The sequence below is a fragment of the Malurus melanocephalus genome, unplaced genomic scaffold (genome assembly GCF_030028575.1).
Source record: "Malurus melanocephalus ecotype Western Australia unplaced genomic scaffold, MMel_1.1 scaffold_344, whole genome shotgun sequence".
Taxonomy (NCBI): domain Eukaryota; kingdom Metazoa; phylum Chordata; class Aves; order Passeriformes; family Maluridae; genus Malurus; species Malurus melanocephalus.
In genome coordinates, this window is record NW_026623576.1 from 377,249 (window position 1) to 399,197 (window position 21,949).

Genomic DNA, 21,949 nt, shown 5'->3' on the forward strand with positions numbered 1-21,949 from the left:
ATTTTATCACAAGACCAGTTGGCTGTTCTTACTGTCACACCTCTCTTACCACCAGATAGATAGAAATGTGATATGTTCAAGTGGTCCAGACTTCCAGCCTAGTTATCCCAGTCACAAAAGATGGACAACTACCATATGGATTTAACAAAATATTATTGAACGCTCTGTTAAAGATTGCAATGCAATCTGCAGGTTATACCTATGGACGTTTGCCCCACGCTTCTTGTCAACAGACTTGGTAAAATAAACCCTGGGATTTCTACATGTTAGAAGTGCTGATCTGGATAGATATAGAGTCCTACCTACCCTATGTCCCTGGGGTCTAAGCCTTCTGGACAGTCAGTAGGCTTTGGGATTGAACAGTGTCTCTCGTCACTGTGCTGTTTGTTTGATCACTGTGCTTCCACCATTTCTTGCTGTCCAACCTCGCTCAATATGAAACCAAATGTCAAACTCTTTCTGGTAATCAGCTGCACCTTTAGATTTGATGGGCTGTTGCAGACGTCATGCAGCTTAATTCAAACATCATTTAGTCAGGATATTTGTGTCACTTACAGTGATTACAGGGGCCAATAATAATAAATACATATTAAAAAGCCAAATAAGTGACCTGGCCATACCTTAGAAATAATTGCTTGCCCAACCCTAGGAGTAATTAAATACTGTATTGCCCAGATTCAAAATAGGTAATGGATAATTACCTATAGGAATGCTGTTTACTTATCCTTACCTACAATTTAGGAGATTAAGTCTGAGTCTCCTAAGGCTGACTGTGCCAATATATCAACAAATGCTTTTTATTTTCTTTCCCTGGTTTGTGAATGTTTCCACTCTCTGTGTAAGCTCCTTGCACAGCTTTGGTCTAAGAAGTTTCTCACACAGGGAAAGGCTGAGCACATCCGTGGTTTGAGCTGAACAGGAGAGTGGATCATTAACAGCTCTCCTCAGTTATTGCCCTTCCATACGCTCCATGTAACTTTCTGAGGAATTTAACGTCTATTTCTTTAATTTCTTGTATGCTAATCAGGCTAGGTTGAAGGCACAAGGCCATCACAGTTCTGAAAGTTTAACAGCAATTTGGAAAAAGTAATAGAGCTGCAAGTCTGAACTTAGTAAAAAGATCTAGTGTTACTGCAGAAATCAGAAAAACCCAGAGGCTTCAAGGGTCTGAGTTAAATGTGAACAAGCACTAAGCATCAGAAGGTGTGGATAATGACAAGCTAATAGACAGCTTTTCAGTGTACTCCATTCTTTAACCTGAGGTAAAAATGACTCTCCCTGGAGACATATTCCTGGATGATGACAGCATGGATAGACATACCCATTCAAGTTGAACTGCTGAAGAATCGATGAATGTGGTATGAAATGGCTGTTCAAAATAAAGTGTTTGGGCTGGAAAAGTCTATCTCAAGCCAGAAGAAATAGCTAACTGAATCAAGTTTTTCTTATTTAAAAAATTTTTGCTGTTACTTGTACAGGGTAAAAAGTATTTTAAAAAAAGGAATCCTGGACACTATCAATTTATTTATCTTGCTCACTGTTTATGCTCCTCAGCAAGTCTAAAAAGGAAAGCTTCCACATCTCTCTAGAAAATCCTTCTGCAATTATCTTCTCCCGATCAGTTTAATTTCACAAACATGTTTTCACTAGTTGCCCCTCGGCCTTAGTTGGATCTACCTCACTGCACCTACAGAACATTGTTGCCAATACCAGAGGTCCCCCTCCCATGCAAAAAAGAGTAATTTTTTTTTTTTTAAATGGGAAAAGACAAGATGAATTGCCAGCTTTCTCATTAAATTGACGAAAACCAAGTCTTAAATTCTCCTCCTTATGTAGTTTGCAGTAATGAACGGAAAAGCCTGTAGAGCCAGATCCTGGCTCAGAGAGCTCCTTGGCTGGCAAGCAGTTCTGGGGAGCCCAGTGAAGTGTGTGTGGAGTTGCAGCTACACAGGGGGGGTCTCATTTCCTAGAACCAGAAAGGGAAAACTTCTCATTCAAATGTAGTCATCCCTTCCTATCTTGTTCCCCCTCTTTCCCCTGTGCAAAAATATCCCAGGCCAGAGAAGACAGGGGATTTCAGAGGGAAAAAGGGCTCGGGGGATGAGGCATTAATCATTGTCTGTGTGTCTTTGTCACTATTGTCCCACCAAGGGCAAACACAGAGGGCAGCAGGAGGACCATTGGATTCCTGGAAAGTTGTGCCTATCAAACATCTCAGGGAGCCCCATTTGCTCAGGTGTGTTCAGTGCTGATAACACAAGTGCAAGCAGCTCTGAAAACAAAAGGAGACCTTCAGGCTACTCATTCACTCAGTCACAGAAACAGGAGACAATTAATATTATATAAGAACTGCTGATGACATGTTGGATGTGAAGAAAGGAGGTTTCCTTACTAGAGATATTTTATCTTTCAATTACATAAATATTCCTCAATTTCCACAAAATGCTGTTGCTAGCAACTCTATTACTTGGCATGTCATGGTTTCTCTGTTACCCAGGCTTAGCTGAACATAGGTGCTATCATTCAGACAAAAACATTTTTCCCTTGAAGCATATATAAACATGGATTTATCTACCTGCATCTTCAGAGACTGCTTTTAAAAGATTTCTTTCTAAAAATCTATAAAACTAATGAGAAATATTTCTCATTCTTGCTAGTGATCAAAGGAGGAGTTAGATACCAAAGATAAGGCAAGTTAAAGAGATAAAGGTCTGTCTCCCTGCCATGTTCAGCATATCTMAAATCTCAAGGTCAATGTGCAGCTCACAAACAGTGCATGCAGGAAGTCAGCCAAAGAAAGATTTGAGCTGTGGGACTCRTGAGTTAATTTTGTGGGCTTGTTACTGTCCTGGTCAGAACTCAGTCTGATTCCCCATCATCACTGCAGGCTCTGCTACCCTCCAAAATCTTCACCCGTGCCTGGCCTTGTAGCTCTGCCCCAGCAGAGGGACCAGGACAGGACATTTCCTCCAGGGGACACACTCATGTTCCATGCATGGAGCAGCCATCTGACAGAGATGKTCCTCCACATAAATGCTACAGAAATAGCATCTCTTCTGCAGAGAGCAAAAGTAAGAGGAGTTGGTTCAGATGCTGGTATTAAACCTGAGTTACTACCTTTTTTTCCTAACTATATTCTCGAGTGAACTAAAAAATTTAGACTTTTTGCTTTCATTTACTGTAGAGGGGTTTTTTTTCTATTTAAAAAAATATGTACTTCTGAGAAATATTTTATAATGTAAATGGACTTCAGCAGGCTGTGTGTCTAAATTGGACTTGCTTTTTTATTTCAGCTTGTCCACTAATGGTATTACTGAGTCTCCAAGGATCTATCTCGTACTCGTAAGTCCTCTTTTTTTCAATATTTTGATTTCTACTGCAAGATACCTCCAGGTTACATTGGTGAAAAAAAAGAAAAAAAAAGGGTTGGAAAGTTGAGCCCACACATTTAGAGATGCAGATGAAAAATTTTTGGACGAAAACTTTGTTATTTGATATAAAGTACATGAACTACTGTAAAAGAAGGTTAATAAATTTTTTAAATTTTAATACATTGGTATGGTGCTGTCCCATTTTTTCATAATGAGTCCCACTCATCAATTTTATATTCCTGACTGTTGCAAAAGCCACATCTACATTAGTATTTTGTGCCCATGCACTCTTGTTTAAAASTCATTTGAAAGGTTTTTAGAGATAATACTACGAACAGACAAATGGGTTTTGTCACCGACTTACTGATTTCATTGAAGTCTCACAGTGATGTCTTTTTCCATGCATGAGCATTCTAATTCTCACTTAAAGAGCATTTCCAGATATTACAAAGGGGAATTCAAAAACAGTACTAAAGCATAGTCTAARTGTCCAGGGATCAGAAAGCAAAGAGGTTCTTCCAGTTAATACCTGGACCTCTTTAAAGCACTTAGAGGTGTTTCAAACATTTTGAACTGGAATATAAGGTAAGGAAATAATAATACATCTAAATTTACAAACTGAAGCGCATGAGAATCACCAACATTGAAAAAAACTTTAGAGATTACATGTTCCCATTTCTGATAAACCATTCAAAATGAYGTGGGTTTTTTTCCTAGCTAATGTTACTTGACAGTAAGTCACCAGATTTTTGACTGATCACAAAATCCTCATGAAGAGGAAATAGATATTACTGAAATATCTACAGAAGATCTTGATGTACAAAAATCTAATACTGCCTATACTTATTTCAGCAGGAGAAAAAAAAATTAAGTATCTTGTCATCTACTGAAGGAGGCTAGGAAAGTTTTTAGAAGAGTCACTTCATTCACATGAAAATTCTCAGAAAGCACAGCTGTTCTCTCACAAAAAACGTCAAACCATCTCCACACCCATATTTAATAATTTTTCATGTTGCATATACTTTATATATAAATGTGTATATGTAGTGAGTTTTATATGTTTATTTTTACATATTCATATGTAAATTACTTTTCTTGTAAGGATGAAATCAATACACCTTTTTCATTTATTACACTCCAAATAAGGAGCCATTCAGTTGTGTCAAAAGTGAAATCAACCAGAACAGAGATTATATTTTCATGGAAATATTTTCAGAACAGAGCTGATAGAAATAATTCTGACAAGCGTTTTCAGAACAGATATGTGCACCAGCAAGCGTGCATGCTCCACRAAGAGCTGTGGTCCTGTACTAACAGGTTGGCGCTGCAGGAGCCTGATGCCAGGTGAGATCCTCAGGCTTTCTCTGAGCTGTCATTTACGCCTGACTGTGCCCCAGCTCCCCACATCACCAACAGGCAGAAAGCACAGCCGAGGTGCAGGGACATGCAGAAAGTGAGTCTGGCATCTCTGCTCTTWTTTTTCACCCACTGGTTAAAAACTGATGTGAGCTGAAGAGGTAGCAGATTTAAAATTGCCATTTCTGCCTGGAGGGAGCTGAGCTTGYATCAAGCAGGTCCCAGGCAAACCATCTGCAAAATTCTCTGAGCACAGCCGGCAGGCTGCTCCAGGCCAGCACTCCCTCAACCAGCCCACAGACACAGTGCAGCATCATCAAATATTGACTAGGACAGGGAGAGGTCATGAGCAAACAGGGTAAAAGGAAAAAAGAACCCAGACTCCAGATCCTCTTCTAGTTCTTGTATTTCAGGAGACAGTGCACAAGGGGAGGGGGTGCAGGGCACAGACCCATCCCCTGGCATTTTCAATTGATTGCTGTGCAGGYCTCCCACCCTACTGCATTGCTTTTGTGAGATCACCCTTTCTAATGGGTGCTGCATGAAGACTCCAAGCACCTAAGAATGGATTCTCCTAGCTCCTAAAACCCACATGTTCAGTGCTGTTAATTGTAAATTATTAACCTCGATGGCTTATTAAAGACCCAAAATATTACTCGGGTTATACTAAAAACCAAAACTTCAGTACTACCATCCATGYTATTTGTATAGCTCCAGGCATCAAGAACCAATTACACCCTCATTTACACAAACCCATGGSACACTTGGACTTGACTTTCTTTGTGGTAATTTTCAGCCTTAACYCTTCTATGAGAACAGTTCCTTTATRCAGACACTGACACAGAGCCTTTACCAGTCCAGTTATCAACTGCCTGAGCACTACAGTACATCAGATCTAAGGCACCTCACCCTCAGTACTTTCAACTTCCACAACCAAAAATTGAATTCACCCACCAGAATTTCCAAAATTGTATTGCTAAAGTAAGTTTTCAATATTCAGGCAGGTGGCTCAAATTTCCCTGGTGTTAAGAGTCCAGCAGATACAAGATAAGGTCTCATCTACACAGCATTCTTGAATGTTTTACCATCATATTTCACCTTACACATATCAAGGTAAATCTCAAATAACTCTTAAATAGTGTCTCCGAGTAATAAGAAAGCAAAAGATGCTGAAATTGGTCTTATCAAAGCCAATGATTAAAGGCCCAGAGAGTATTACCCTCTGTAATGAAGATGGGTGTTCTGAGCAAAACAAAATTTTGTTAAGAAGAGAGACAGGCAGATAACATTTTTTCCTGAGGAGAAGAGGGCAATGGTTTTAAACTGACTTTGCRGAACTAGTATCTTCTCGTATATAATTTTTATATGTAAAGAATAGCCTTCTACATTTTTATTTTTCTTCATTTCTGAATTGCCTATAGTGTTGACATATTCCATATRTTGAAGGAAGATGACAAATGTTACCAATAAAAAGATTAAAAAGTCCAGAAGTGGCGGGAAGTGGTGCTTACTATGACCCTGCACAGTGTCTAGCACAAGCRGGATCTTAAGCCTGTAACAACTGTGATTATCTGATTCCCCTCCCTCACACCTCACCATATGCAATCAGAAATCTTTAGAGTCAGGATTAGTTAAATCATGCCAGCTTTTATTTCAGGTGGACCCCAGMCAGTTTTAATGAAGAGACTATTCTTTTATATTCAAGAGAAAATTGTATTTCCACAGGACTCAAAACTTTCCATAGATCTGCAGGATGCGAAAATAGTACCAAGTAACTGGGGTACTGATGAAAGGGATGGCATATATGGATCCCAGCTCAGACCTCTGAAGGTGCTCATCAGAAGATAGTCTGAGATCTGCATGAGTTCCAGCAGTCTGAAACAGTCTGTGGAAGTTCTTAGTTCAAATCTCTACTGTAAGTAAGAAAAAGAAATTCTAAGGAACGTCCTCTGCCACATTCACAGAGATCAGCCCTGTTTTGAGAAGGAGCATAGCCTAGTCATTAATGAATCTGTTTGTTTTCAGTAAGAAAGACTGAATTCAAAGGAAAGCATCTGTTAAAGAATGGGAAGAAAAAGAGCAAAACAAGTAAACAAAAACAAACAAACAAAAACAAACAAAAAAATCCATACAACATTGCTTTTGAGTTTCCTCTCCTTTACTTCTTTTACTCATTCCCAGTTCTGCTTAGCGCTTACCTGAAGTAATTCCAAACGTTTGCTCCTTYTCAAATTCCTGGGCAAACTAAAAATAGGAACTCAATAACATTTATTCTCCTCAAATTTCTTGGCTTTGTGTTCATTAAAGGATGTGTTCGACAAGACCTGGCCCTCAACACCCCTGGCGTAGCTGCCTGCTTCAGAGCTGTTCACATGAGCCTTATTCTCAGCAGAGAATATTGAGAGCATCAGGGCACAATTCACCTTCTTCAGCACAGCTATCCACACTGGGGCTCAGCTGTTTAAACATAGGTATCTAATGGCATTTTTAATGTCCCTGGGATATTCCACCCAGCCATGTCCCTGCAGGACACACAACTCACACAGCCCAGGGCCACCAACCAGCCCAGTGCAGATGGTATGAATAACCCAAAGCTGCATCCCCTTTCCAGTTTTGGTCTGGAGCACTGGAGCAATGTTGAAATAAATCCCCAAACTGTTCCCATTTACTACGTGTCAGGTTGTTTAGCAGAAAGGTTTTGGTGCACTCTCACTGGTTTTGTTTGATGGTTTATAACTATCTGCACATTTAGCAGATGTTCTCCAATACTAGAGACGTTTGAATYCATACCCATGACTGATCTTTCAGACCATTTCAAAATACACGTGTCAGGGACACCTAAATCAGGGACTAGACTACCTATGCTGAAGTAAAATACCCAGATTACATGTAGGGAAAGTAAAATATCCAGATAACATCTAGCATCAGGTACTTTGATCTACTGATCTGCTTCTGTCATGATCTGTTCTGTGGTAGCCGCGTCCCATCCACTGACAGGTGAATTAATTCATGAGCTTTATTCACTTATTATCAAATGTATTCTACAGTAATTCTCTGCTTTCTTTTCYCTAGGTTTATCTCTCAAAATAACAGAGAGAACAATTAGGTAATTTTATTATTATTTCAAAGATAAAATATCAAATTAATTTATCAGTTCTTTAAATGAAAATTTTTAAAGGTGCAGCTAGGTTCCAGATTTAGATAATGGAAAGGCCATTGGAACTGCAGACAAGAAAAACCTGGTTTCCTAGTGCTCATCAGGAGTTAAATGTCATAAACCGACACAACAACTAAGAAGAAACAGTATAAGTGGTTTCCCCRTCTTATGAAAATTAACAGACCCAATTTTAGTTCCCAGAAAATAAAATTCCCATAATAATTTTATTTTTCTTCAACCTTGTAGACTCTAAAATCAATCCRACCTTTGATCTAGAATTTAGACGTCTACTTTTTTTAGCCACTTATCCCAATTAAGCCTGACTACTATGTAAAATTACAGCTTTGAAAGGACAGGTAAAGGCACTGAAATATTTGTGGAGTGWGTTAGCCCTCCAAGACCAAAGCAAATCCTTGTCAAGGAACATGAAAACATGCTTTTATTAAGRGATTCCAATCCAATGGAATCATTCAAAAACTTACACTTTTATAGTTGGTGGCATGACTCATTTCTTTGATTTGCTATGATATTATCTACCTTTCAGCTTTTTAATCAATGTCAAAAGTCACTATTACAGTTTGGCAGTCAGAAGACAAGCTTATGCTTTTGGCAGGCTGCTGCTGTCAGTACCATAGCAGACTTGTTCCTTGCTGAACATATGAAATGCAGATTTCCCCTCACACACCTATCAGAAAAGACCAAAATTCTTTAAAGTCTAAAGCCTCTGCATTSTCTTAAATGCATTTGTGTAGTAACAATGCACTTTTGTTATGTTCTATTGAAAACACATTTGGCTACTGAAGATATGATTTGGATTGGCAAGTCGGAATTGTATYAGAAAATGCAAAAGCTCTATGTGTTTCCCATTGCACAATAATTAGTTCTAACAACTCACAGCAGAACCCCATCCCTCCAGCCAATCACTCATTCTGTGCAGRAATTCAGCCACGATTTTCAGGTGCACCTCAGAAGCACTACAACAGATAGATAAATTTGCCTGTAATCCAAGTATGTCAGGCTTTTTTCCCAGCTGAGTTCAACACCCATGGCCCCAATATCTCATTTGAAACTCAGCTCARGGGTCTAACAGGCAGCATGCAGATATTTGCACCAGACAGCGAAATGTAAAAATGTAAATGAAATGTTTCCATGAGCTTTGCAGACAACTTTCTGGTGTTCTTTGGGAAGCTATCCCGAGCTAGAGTAGTAAAATTTTAAAAACATACAAAACCTTCCATCTATATTTATACTAAAATTATAAACAAGGTCACCAATACCAGGTACAGCTGCTGTCTCTCTTTTAAAGATGGTAGTAAAAAGCAGGTAATTGACTTCAGGTTTTCAATTATCTGAAAGAAAAGATTCTTCTAACCAAGACATAAATACACTAAGAAGCATCTCAGAGTCTGAATTAAGCAGACAGGGAAGATTCATAAGTCTCATTAAGAGAAACATCCCAGAAATAAGCACCAGACAGGCATAAAAGACAAACTGTTAAATTGTCTCCCCAGTGTAGGGCTCTGTGTGCACTTATTGCTATTCTTRTTTTATAACTGCCTGAGTTAATGGRTAAATCAATTATCTAATTTTCGGCACAGGAACAGATCCTTACAAGTTTTACCTGCCTGGATTTGTTAGCTGAGGTGATGCTGAAMTCACTTGAATAAGCTGGTAGCCTCATCACCACAAAAATTCAAGAAGACAAATCAGAATATTGCTGTTTGGGATGCAAATCTACATTTAGGTTGGCATTTTTCTAGGTTGATATTGATTGTTTTCATTTTTTGATGTATGCTGACAGTGTCAAGAATCAGTCTGGGGATGTTAATCATCACCAAAATGCCACCAAGTTCACTGCACTGCTGCTTCCTTCTCTGAATGTCAATGGCAAATGCTTAAAATGACACTGACTAATAGTGCAGTGGGTACAGGCAAAAGATGCCAGCTGGGTTCACAGAGCAGTCCATAGTCCATGTCACCGGTTAAGCACCATAACTTGAGTGGAAAACAGGCAGTGAAACAGAAACCATACAGCTAAATACCACTGAAAACCATCTCTGCATCGCTGCTTTCTGTGAGGATGTCTCCCACTAGCCTGCAAATGGATTAAATCCCAGAAGCACATTTTAAAAAGCAAAACAGACTTAGAGGAATGTTTGAAATACAGCACTCCTGAGAGGCCCACCTGCCTACTCAATACTACTGTACCTCCTTCAACATACCAAGTTTTCAACTGTACCTGTAAATATTTCAATGTCTTGGATATGGTTTTAGTTGCCTAACAACACATGAGGACTTCTTGATATAGATATTCCCATCTGTGCTATATTTTTAACAATATCAGCCTAATAACAAGTTGATTTCAGAAGGGTTTTCTTCTGTTTGAGACAGCATTTTTGTGATCTAAGKTTTTATGCAGCTAGCTGCTGAAATATACAGCTGCTGACTCGCAACCAYCCCTTTTAAAATAAAGGAAGAAAGAAAAAAGGCAAAGCTAGCAGTAAGTACAGGTTCATTTTACACAACTTACTGACCCACAAGGCCATGCAGATGAGTAGCTGGGGTTTTGTTTATCCTCAGCTGAGCACAAAACAGCACGAAGGTGTCCCCTTATACACWATTTACAGAAATCAAACTCTAAAATGACAGCTGGACACTTTAGTCCCTTGGCAGAGGTCGGAGACCAAAACCAGGGACATTTTATCTGTGCTGTTTCTGGGGGGTCAGCATCAAGCAACACCACACAGCCCAGACAAGTGATCTGCAGGGAGAGGCAGCAGGTAAAAGCAAGACCCTGCACGAGGYTCTGATGAGAAACAGCCACTCAAAGCCTCACCTCCTCTCCCAGACTACTCACTCTGGGTTTCCACAGCATACCAGACATTTRAAGGACTAGGAAAATCACCCCCAGCCCCGAGGCTTGTTGGASATTTCAAGACACTAGTAAAAAATTTTAGTTTCAAAAAGAAGCAAGTTCAAGTGCAAATCAAGACTTTGATAGAGCTTTTATAGAAAATATTAATACAGCATTCTTAATATGGCTTTTAAAACCTTACTAGCCCTTTAAAAGATTTGGATTGAAATGTAGAAGCTCCTRAAACATTCTGTTTGAAAGCAAACGYGAAAAGGAGAATCAATTTTTCTGCCAAACYGAGATCTTGTAACCTTCTCTCCCTTTCATCTACTCCTTATTACCTTACTTGTTGTTCTGTTAGACATATCCTARTCACACAGATGTGGCACTAATCACAGGGTAGGAGTTGCCAGCTGCCTGGGAGGATAAAGCCACTCTGACATTATCCCATCAGGCACCCAACAGTGACTTAGGAGATACAGCCATTTAGCTGACCCCTTTGTAAAGCAACCGGTGCCATCTGAGCATGCTGAGAAATCCTTTCTAATGCAGTCAGCTCCCCCGACAGGACTGAAGGTTTAAAGTGAAGAGAAAAAAAAACAAAATGGCAATGCCCATCATTTCACACACTGATCTAAGGCACAAATGCTGAGGCTTCCAGTGAGAGTCTTGCTTGCTTAAGATAATTGGAGCTTAGCATGTTACTCTAGTAAAAATATTTTTACATTGAAAAATAAAGATGATTGGAGGGATATCAAATGCACTTTAAGATTTGATTTTAATCTAAGATCTCTACGTTTGAAGATACTTCTGCTACAAAGCACCGGTAAAGAATCATTAAATTTTTTTCTTTGGAAATAGTCCAAATTTCCAGATTTTTAGGGAAGTCTGAGGGGTAAATCTTTGAAAGTTTTTCAAAACTTGAGATTGCTTTTGAACCATGGGGATGACAGAGAACAGCAAGCCACAATTAAGCAAGGCACAAGAAATCTGTCCTCTAACCTTTGTGCCATACCAGACAAAAAAGGTGACCTTCACTGTCACCCCCGTGGGGATCAGGGAAGGGGACACGGTGGCCTTACTGGGTGCCATGGCTTCACAGAGTGTGCCAGCCCCCTGCCCTGCTCTCTGCTCACCCCGCTTGGCTCAGAGAATACATGTCCWTCCTTCATCCTCTCCATCCCACACTCCTCTTCTCACTGTCCACCACTTCCATTCCAAGCTGGAGCAAAGTGTGACCACGCCAGCTGCACCTGGCAGAAGATTCCACATCATTGAAATGAGCCTGTGTGTCCTGCTGAATGTTGCATCCATTAGCAAGGGTTGCAGTTTCAAATCAAATCTCAGGACTTCTGCTCATGGTTTCTTGTTTCTCAGTCACTCTCTACACAGATACCTGTGCTGCCAGCAGCATTGCATGCATGAGCAGGTCTCACAAAGGCATGCAAGAAATTCAAAGAATAAAGTCTAAACTTTCTCTTCGTCTTGTGGTTCTCGTTTCATGAGCTCAGCAGCCTCCTTTAAATCCTTAAATATTAACACAGCTATTCTCTTATGTGGGATTCCTCATTTTCATATGAATAAATGATTAATTGTCACTGTACCAAACAAGTGCAACTTTTATAACTGTATGARTCAGCACTGTGCCAAACCCTTCAAGAGTAGTAAGAGTTTTCCAGTATTTATTGCACTTTATTGCTTCCTGGATCATTTAAAAGAAGTCACTGACAAACAACCGTTTACACGGGCTTGAAAGTTTACCGCGGATGTACTGAGCAGTTCTGTGTTTCAAAATGCAGRCAAACTTTCTTTCCCAGCAATTTCACGCCAGCTTTTTGGCAGAAAACTCCACGGCTTGTCCAGAAAATGCTACTGTTTGTGATGGCACATCATGTTTACTACCAGAAGATAATTTTAACAAAACTTTGAGCGTAGTTTTAAGTACTGTTCTAACAATCATGCTGGCTTTGGTGATGTTCTCCATGGGCTGCAATGTGGAACTTAAGAATTTCTTGGGCCACGTAAAAAGGCCCTGGGGTATATTTGTGGGCTTCCTTTGCCAGTTTGGAATTATGCCTCTCACAGCCTTCTTGCTCTCTTTGGCCTTTAATATCCTTCCTATTCAAGCTGTCGTGGTGCTGATCATGGGATGCTGTCCAGGGGGCACAGCCTCCAATGTCATCGCCTACTGGGTGGATGGAGACATGGACCTAAGGTAAGAGCAGCCGCTCTCTAGGTGCTTCCCATGGATCTTTACACTGCAAATTTTATATTGGAAAGGACTGTCTGATCTGTCTGATTTTTTTCTGTTTGTTGGCACATGCATGGCGGAGGTTTCTTCTGGTTAGTTAAAAAAGGTTAGTTACTGTAATCACAGTAAATATAAGTAGAAGAACAAATATCCTTGGGGTATTTGGGAATGTGAGGATGGGAATTAATGAGGATGATATTGGGAATTCATGAGGATGATATCACAGCAGAATTGTGTACATTACAAATTTCTTTATTGTAAAACTTCAAATTCTGCAGCAAATAGCATTTATGAGAACAGTTAAGATAACAAACATTATGAAAACTTTGCCTAAATCAGAATTACTTTTCTTTCTCCCAAGATCTTGAGTAGTAAAAAACACAAAACCACATAGGATTTTAGGATCAGAATCCTCTATACAAAATAATGGCTATGCCATTGTTCTTGAAATAATGTTTCTTGAAAAAGAGCTCCTGTGGAAAAATATTTTCCCTCTTTTTGTGTTCTATACAATGAAAAGACAGGCATTTATTTTCTCTTTGGGAAGCTGTTCAAATGAAAATCACTTGTGACAATTCTCTCTGTTCCTGGAGCCTTACGCAAAGTCTTCAAACTGAGGAAATATTATACAGGCAAGAAACCACTGCTTAAGGCAGCCCTGTGTATTGGGGACAATGAAAAACCCTCTTTTGGGGCAAAGTGTGTTTGTCTCAATGACAAGGTGCTCTGAACTCAGAAACACATATGTAAGGCACCTGACATGGACATCAAACCTAGGCACCTAGGACATCAAACACACCGGAGAAGAGAACCCTACTCTTGATGCAAATTCTGTGGGGGATTCATTAACTCTAAGAGCCTTTAAAAATGAGCCATCTTTTTATTTTTATGTCCTGATTACTCTGCTCTAAAATAAGCAGGATCATTTCTCTCTTTCYTACAGAATAAAATAAATTGGAGCATTCATCCAGTTTATCATATTCTAGTCTGAACCAGAAATGGAAAAAATAGTAGAAGTAAGAAAGATGTGGAGCTAGGATAAATACACTAAGAATGTTAATATTTGTAACTTTAACATGACATTTTTTCCATCCTTTGAAAATAGTGAACTTTTCTGTCCCATAGAGGTGTTAATATTAAAACAGCTTTCAAATTATGAATGAGGTCAGCACTGTTAATCAACAACTTCCTCATTGTAGAGGAAAGATCTATGATATTAAGAACTGTGAGACATTTAATTTCAATTAATACAGGTCTAAGAAACCACAGGTGGGAAGATATCCAGTACAAGTCTGAATTCTTTTCTAATCTGTGCTTGGAAGAATACACTAAGCTAAACTATGATTGGTCAGCTCTGTATGTTCAGAGTTGCACCACTGAAATCAATGGTAAAAATCCAAATTTATAATGCTGTAAACATGAACAGGATTTCTGTCTCACGATGCTGACTGAGGGTGAAGTTAATTGAAAATGCCTTTTAAAAGGCATTCTTCAAGAAAAGACCTTTACCTTAAGAAGCCAAAGGCTTTTGGTCAGAATCTTTGTGACAAAGATGCAGGGACCACAGGAGACAGGAGGAACAGCTGATGGTCAGGGCAAGCATTTTTGTTCTCAATAGAAGAATAACATCAGATGTCATGTCTGGTTTCTGGMACCACCTCAGTGTTATAGAAACCTGCCCATCATATCGGTTTTGGTTTAAAATTTAATATTTTATATTTATACATTACAACCCATGGTCATTGTCTGTAGTTCTGCTTCAAAATGCCTCTGTGCAAATAGACAAGAAGTTAGAGCAGGAATTACTTCTATAATTAATATTATAATCATTTTGAGGTGAAGTGTGATGTTTCATATCTTTCTTGGTAAATTAGACCCAGCTGATATCCTCTAGTGCTTCCCAAAGAGACATCTCTTGATATTTCACAAAAACACTTGCTTCTGTGAAAAAAAAAGGGAGTGGGGTTAGAGGATGGTCAGACTTTAGAGAAGGATGCACATTCAGGGATAGACACAGGAAATACACAGGTAGGAARCATTAAGTTTTTAATCCATTTGGGGCTTCATCAAACTTTAATTTTAGCCCAAGATTCTTTTTCTCTGCATGACTCTTCTGTAGGAGCTCTTTTGCCAGAGGCTTCTGTAAAATCCTATTCAATGACTCCAAAGCAGAGAGTGACAGGAGCCGAAACCAACACAGGTATTCCTGTGGTTTTTAGCATCAATTATACATAGACTTCTCTGGATCTTCCCAGTTTGTGGGTCAGGATCAATARTCCTTTTCTGAGGACAAGCAACACAGAAGAGAAATCAGAAGTGAGGCTCAGAAGGAATTGCCAAAATCTCTTAACTARAACCCTCTCTCAGTATTTTCAGATCAGAAGAATGAGATTTGCAGGTATAATTWTATCCATTCAACTTAGATTCTGAGAGTTTCCTCCTTATCTTAGATGTCTTGTCTTTTCCTCTTTCTTTATTCCTGCAGGAGAAAGCATGCTTTTATACAACAGAAAACAGAAATATGTTCACAAAAAGACAGCAACAATACTTACACTAAGCTTCACTGAGCAATTCTCAACACCTACTCCTTGGYCTACAGAAAAACAAGCCAGAAAAGGGAATTGTATTGCATCACACATCTTAGACAATGARATGGAATTTTATGTTGTTGAGTTCAGAGTGAAATTTTAACACTCTAGAGCTGCGAGTATAATGGAAAGCTCAGTGTGATGTACATCTCTGCCCCTGTCCCCTGTGCAGTTTACCATCATCTCTGAAACCAGACAGACAGAAAGCATGCAGACAGACTTGCCAACTGACCTTCCCTCTGGCCACCTGTCTGATTGCATCTGTACCAAAAGTTATGGTTCTGTGKCTGAAGAACACCTTCATATTTCATGTTCTTTCCTTTTCAGCAGAAGCCATTCCTTTCATTGAGCTTTTTTCTGACCTGATAAACAGGATAAATTGGCTGTTGCCAGCAACATTTCTTACACAACCTCTCACAAGCTGTGAAGTGCTAATGAGAAAACGAGAAATGCTATGGGCTAGCATGAGATGAACTGTCACTGTAACCAATTTCTTTGCAGCATCAGCATGACAACTTGCTCCACGCTGCTTGCAATGGGAATGATGCCACTTTGCCTCTTTATTTACACCAAGATGTGGACTGATTCCAATGCAATTGTTCTCCCCTATGACAGCATTGGTGAGTCCAGAGAACCACACTTTCCTTTTTGTCTCTCCTCCCTCCAGTGACAACCACYTCTGCACCATCATCCTGAAGAGTCAGGAAGAAATTATCTCAAATTTTTAAAAATATTCATCTTCTTACTTTCTAATAACCTCCATGGGCATTAGGTACCAAAAATCACATCATCCACAGTGCTGCCAAAGGAAGACTTGAAACCATTATAAATATTGTACAGATAATTATGACAAGGTTGGGCATGCTTTTCTTTCCAAATGTTTTGGAGGCCTGTGTGGTACTGGGATAAGAACATAGAATAATTCGCATAGGAATAGCTGCTTCTCCTGGATGAAAGTGTTTGTAACAGCTTTAAGACACAATCCTGAAAAGTGCTAAATGCAGAGGCCATAATCTGGCAAAATACTTAAGCATATGTGGATAATTAAGCAGGTGATTAAAACTGCTRAGTCTCTTTGAAAAGCTGCAATCTACAGCGCCAGGAGCGGCTTCATTTGACTTCCCGTCAAAAATCTCTTCCAGCTACAAAGAGAAAATAGTTACAGTATTTAGAAATACATGCTTCAGTGCTTTGCAGAGCTGTGGCCCTAGTGCTTATCAAGTGCAGTTCCATGTTGTGCTAATCTTAAAAGCCAGCAGAATCACTTTCACATTCTTCAACTTCACCTCCCATTGTCCTCAGAGAAAAAAAAAAATCACATACATTTCTTGTGCTTTCAAAATAAATACTGGAAGGGGAAGGCCAAAACAAAGGAAGCTCTAAACCAGTTGCTGATACGGTACAGTAGCGAAACACCTGCAGACAAAATGAACATTTAATATAGCTACTCACATCACAGGATAGTGATGATTAGCACACTCAAATTTCTGTCTGCCTTTCTGATGCAGGTGAATGAGCATGTAGCTCAGCAGAATGGCAATTACTTCAACAGGCTGCCAAAGATAACAGAGTCTATAGAAAAGCAAATGGGCAGGTGTGGGTAGAGTGTGTGTGCGTGCTCCGGGCTGTGCACACCAGAAACCTCCTCTGAAGGGCTGCTCCATACCCACAGCCATGGTGTCTGTCCCGTTGTGAGCTTCTGCACCATATGTGGACTTAACTTCTCTCTCCTTTTTTACAGGACTCTCTCTGGTAGCTCTTGTAATTCCTGTTTCCTTTGGAATATTTGTTAACCACAAATGGCCCAGTAAAGCRAAAATCATACTTAAGGTAGGATATWTAGTGTTGAAGCCTAAGCAATTATGGATAAATTATGGAATCAGKGGCACAACTGAAGCAGTACATTGCTATTCATAGTATTAGTATCTGACTTCRTAAAACCTGGGAAGTTTTCAGCAGAAAACAAATGAGATGGTGTGGAAATGTATTGCTTTTCCCCTGCACAAACATGCATGAGTTGCATACATTATTAGAAATCATCATTATCTAAAGAGCCTACTTTTGTCTTTGGCTGCAACTATGTTAGTAATTGAGTTCAGTATATCATGTAAACTGAAATTGGAAGGAAAATCATTCAGGTCAACAGGAAGCAGTTTTTCTCTGCAAAACAGTAGAAACTAAAACMCTTCTGGATCAAAATGCCTTTCTCCTTTTAAGCCAGTTTCCTGAATTTCTTTTGTGGGGTAATTTTTGAGTATGAAGTCAATTTTTATTATTAAAAAATAAACTGAAAATATTCTGACTCATAAAAACATAAAAAATTATTTWCAAAATACAGCTATCTTTGTGAGATGGTTTCATATACATAAAAAATATGGGGCTTTTGGCAAAACTATTCCCATCAAAATAATAACAATAATAATTTACATTACAACAGCAAACTCTCAACATTTGGTTTAGGTTTACAGAAATTTTCAGATGTGCTGAGAACCCTTGGCCTTTGCTAACCATTTGCAGTAAACACATAGATTATCTAAATTTTCTGAAAGAAAACAAGTCTGCTCACTTGTTTTTCCACCTGTATTTTGTTATMATTTCTTTGCTATCAGCTCAGACAGCATAGAACACGAACAAAGTCTTTTTAAGTCAATTCATTTTCATTGAACTACTAGCTTATCATGTTGCATTTTTAAGTGCACTCGCATCTTACTATTTCTGTGCAATCAGTTAAGGGAAAAGCACAGACTTGTACTCAATGAAAAGAAATTCTGCTTGATSTCTCAGCAAAGCAGCATTTCAGTCCCCTTTCCTATGGAGTGGGTGTGCAATCCACGGAATGTCCATTGAGAGTTTGCTTTGTGTAGGATGGGGAAGCATCAAGGGGAGATTGAGCTGTAGCTGTCAGATTAAGGCCCATCTAGTGAGAAATTGAGATAAGAGCACAAAGACWGTGTGCCAGGTGAAAGAAGAGCTTGTCATGGCCAGACCATGTTTCTTCTTCCTGGGTGCATGTGGTTAATAGCTCAGCCAAACAAAAGCACTTGTTCAGTCAGTGCTCTTAAAAATGCTTCAGCCAAAGACTGATGAAGCCACTTCGATGGGAATACATGTTTTAGCAGAGGAATGGATTCTYCTAAGCTTAGCCTAAGCAGTCTGTCTCTGAGATCCCTGGCAACATATGCTACAATGACAGACATTTCACTTGGTTATTGAGAAGAGAGTGAGTTAGAACATTTTTAGGCAAGGAGAGGTAAAGATCTCAGTACACTCAGAAAAAAGAAATAAGATCAACTGCAGTGAGTACTTCTGTGTAGAAGGGCTATACAAGCTCACGATTTTCAAGCCTGAAYCTTCAGCCCCATTAAAGATTTACCCCTGCACTTGGCAAATAATTTCCTAGCACTGGCAATCTAGTGTCTAGTTAGCACACATTGTACTAAGCCACAGACTGTGATTGACCCAGGGAGGGAGAAAAGTGCAGTATTCTACTTATAAGTCTGTCAGTTTTCCAACAGACCTGGAAAAAATCTTCTAAGATGTGCACCATTCCTTKCTCATATCACACCTGGGAAATTGTTTCTCTCCAGTTCAAAATGCACCTATAGTCAAGACTTCAAAAGGGTGGAGTTACAGGTATCTGCTATAGATACCTATGCCTTGATCTAGAGCTATAGTCACACCTTGGATTGCATCATACATCTCCTGTTTGGGAAAAATGGTAGCTGTCTAATCTCTCTGCCTGCTGTGAATTGTATTGCTGAAAGCATTGGGGTTTGTGTTTAATAAGATGTTTCGGTGCCTGAGGCAATCACAGACGTGTTTGACACCATGTTTGTTGCCATTACATTTCCTTGAGGTCTCATTCACACACTATTCTGTGATYCCGTGATTCTGACTCAGTTCCTCYTCTTTCCCTTCACAGGTTGGTTCCATTGTGGGAGCAGTGCTCATCGTGCTCATTGCTGTGGTTGGGGGAATACTCTACAAAGGCTCCTGGATTATCTCACCCAAATTATGGATCATTGGCACCATATTTCCAGCAGCTGGCTATTCTTTAGGATTCTTTCTGGCTCGTGTAGCTGGTCTGTCTTGGCACAGGTATGGAATTCCTGTGTAAAAAAATGTTTTGTTTAGTGATTAATCAATGCTGACAATGCTCCCTAAACATTAGTTATGTAGCAGAGTCACTCATTCACCAACCCTGTTTCTGCGATACTGCGTGGAGAAAAACTTTTCTTATGTGCAGTTATTTACAGTTKGTGACTTTTGCTTATCCAAATTAGTTAAAAGCGTAAGAACCCACTGGATGTTATTTCACAACTGTCTTTGTATTATTCCCTTCAGATGTCGCACAGTGTCTCTGGAAACAGGCATGCAAAACACTCAGCTGTGCTCAACAATAGTACAGCTCTCATTCACTCCTGAACAACTTGAACTGATGTTTACTTTCCCACTCATCTACAGCATTTTCCAGCTGTTGTTTGCACTACTAATTTTAGGAGGTAAAGTATAGCGATTTTCTATTATAACACTATAATTATCATAATTATTATCAGTTTAACTTTTTATGTATATGGAGAAAAGAAAGAAGGGATAAAAATAATCAAATGGATTTCAAAATCAAAGCATAGCTTTAAAGAAACTGGAGGTGTTGCAATCTTTTAGCAATATAAGGYAAGAAAATGTTGCATGGCTATATGTTGCTACAATATCTTTTTCAGGCAATTTTTAAAATTCCTTTATTTAATACTAAGCATATATTGRTCCTCAGGTTACCGTCTTTACAGAAGGCAACGTGTCAAAACAAAGACAGATGTTGAGAAAACAGAGCAAAAAGAAGATTTAAAATCAAATGCTAAAATCAATGCAGCATTTATATCAGATGACCTGAAATAGACAAATACCCCTGCTCCCACCAGCTGTAAATATAAAGAATATGTGGTTTACTTAAAACTTTTTTTTCACATGCTCTTTGTTCATGGAAATATTTAATGAAAGTTCTTCTGATATCTAATCAAGGATCTGCTTTGATTTTTAAYGTGGTTTCTGACACAATTTTAGAATCTGGTTTTGAGGCTAATTGCCAACAAATGTGTAAAGTTTTATGATGAATTATTTAACAAAATGCAGAATAAAGGTGGGCTATTGCTAGAAGGAAGCAGATATTGCAATACCTACTCCAGCCCATGGTCCTGCAAATCCATCTGCTAATCTCAATCCCCACGCCAAAGAGAAATTCTGTGAAAGTGCCTGAACAGGAACAATTGATGTGGAAGATCTGGTAAGGCTGAATATGAATCAAGCATGAAGTTGGACCAAGCCAATAATGAAATAAAAGTTTTGTTTAGGTCAGTCTGGGCAGACTAAAGCACTGTATTAATTGCTTGAAGCATTAATTTATTCTAAAGTTATAATTTTAGCAAGAGCAAGGTACCTTATGGGTCCATTTTTTTTCCCAAAGGAATAGAAAGTAATAGCCTTGCATCTTCAGGCTGGGTCTTTTAGATGTCGGAAACATGAACAGAGAGACAAAGGTGAGGGCATAAGCCTTGAGCAATTTTAGTGGCAGCAGTGACAGCTGCATACAAAGGAGCAAGCACAGGTTCTGGAACTGTAAGAAATTATCTACTTCTGCACTGGAAAGAAGGCATTTGAAAATGTCCCTGTTTCAGGACTACTTCCACCAATCTTAATATGTCACAGCAGTGCTTGGAGACAGTTATATATTTTTGTTATTTTATGAGTTAAATAAATTTGAACCTGCCAGCTGTCTATGTAGACATGTAGACATTGGTGTAGTTGATAATTTTAAGATTTTATTTATATCAACCACGAATAGAARTAGTTGGATGCACACCTGCATTATACATTATTTGTTTCTGAAAATTCAAAAGTACATATGGCAATCTCTCCTAATTCTGTGGAGAAAATATTTCTAGAACAACTAGTGCAGTGAACTCCTTGAAGCTCTATTTTTTTAAGAAAACATTCAGTAACATTAGTCCTGTAGCTTTCATGTAAAGAAAATATCCAGAAAACTTCAGATGAATAAGTGAGAGGTTAGCTGACAAAAAAATTCAAGAGTGAGCCAACTGTCAATGCATAGAAACAATACACCTTTCTGTCATATTCAAGAGGACCTTCCAAGGTGTGGTGAGTTAATGYTGCAAGTTTTTTAAAAACACAACTGAAATTGTGGAATTTTAGTTCCCGACGTGCAGCTTTCCACTGCTGCAAAAACATGCCCAGTACTAAACAAAGAATAAATTATTGCTGYCTACCATATGTGGGGGAAAGGGTCTCAAAGTGTTCCTGAGTTCTGGGAGGCTTGAAGCTGCTTTGCATTTGGAAGGGGTATCAGAATGGTCACAG

The 21,949-nt window shown here is 39.0% G+C and overlaps 1 protein-coding gene across 1 annotated transcript; it reads left to right on the top strand.

The window, feature by feature from the left end:
• Positions 1-12,531: 12,531 nt before the first annotated feature.
• SLC10A2 (solute carrier family 10 member 2) lies at positions 12,532-20,473 on the top strand. The gene is made up of 6 exons (XM_057378177.1): positions 12,532-12,953; positions 16,079-16,197; positions 17,319-17,407; positions 19,500-19,675; positions 19,922-20,079; positions 20,349-20,473. Exons 1-6 carry the CDS (start codon positions 12,532-12,534, stop codon positions 20,471-20,473), a joined length of 1,089 nt encoding a protein of 362 aa, XP_057234160.1.
• Positions 20,474-21,949: the final 1,476 nt, after the last annotated feature.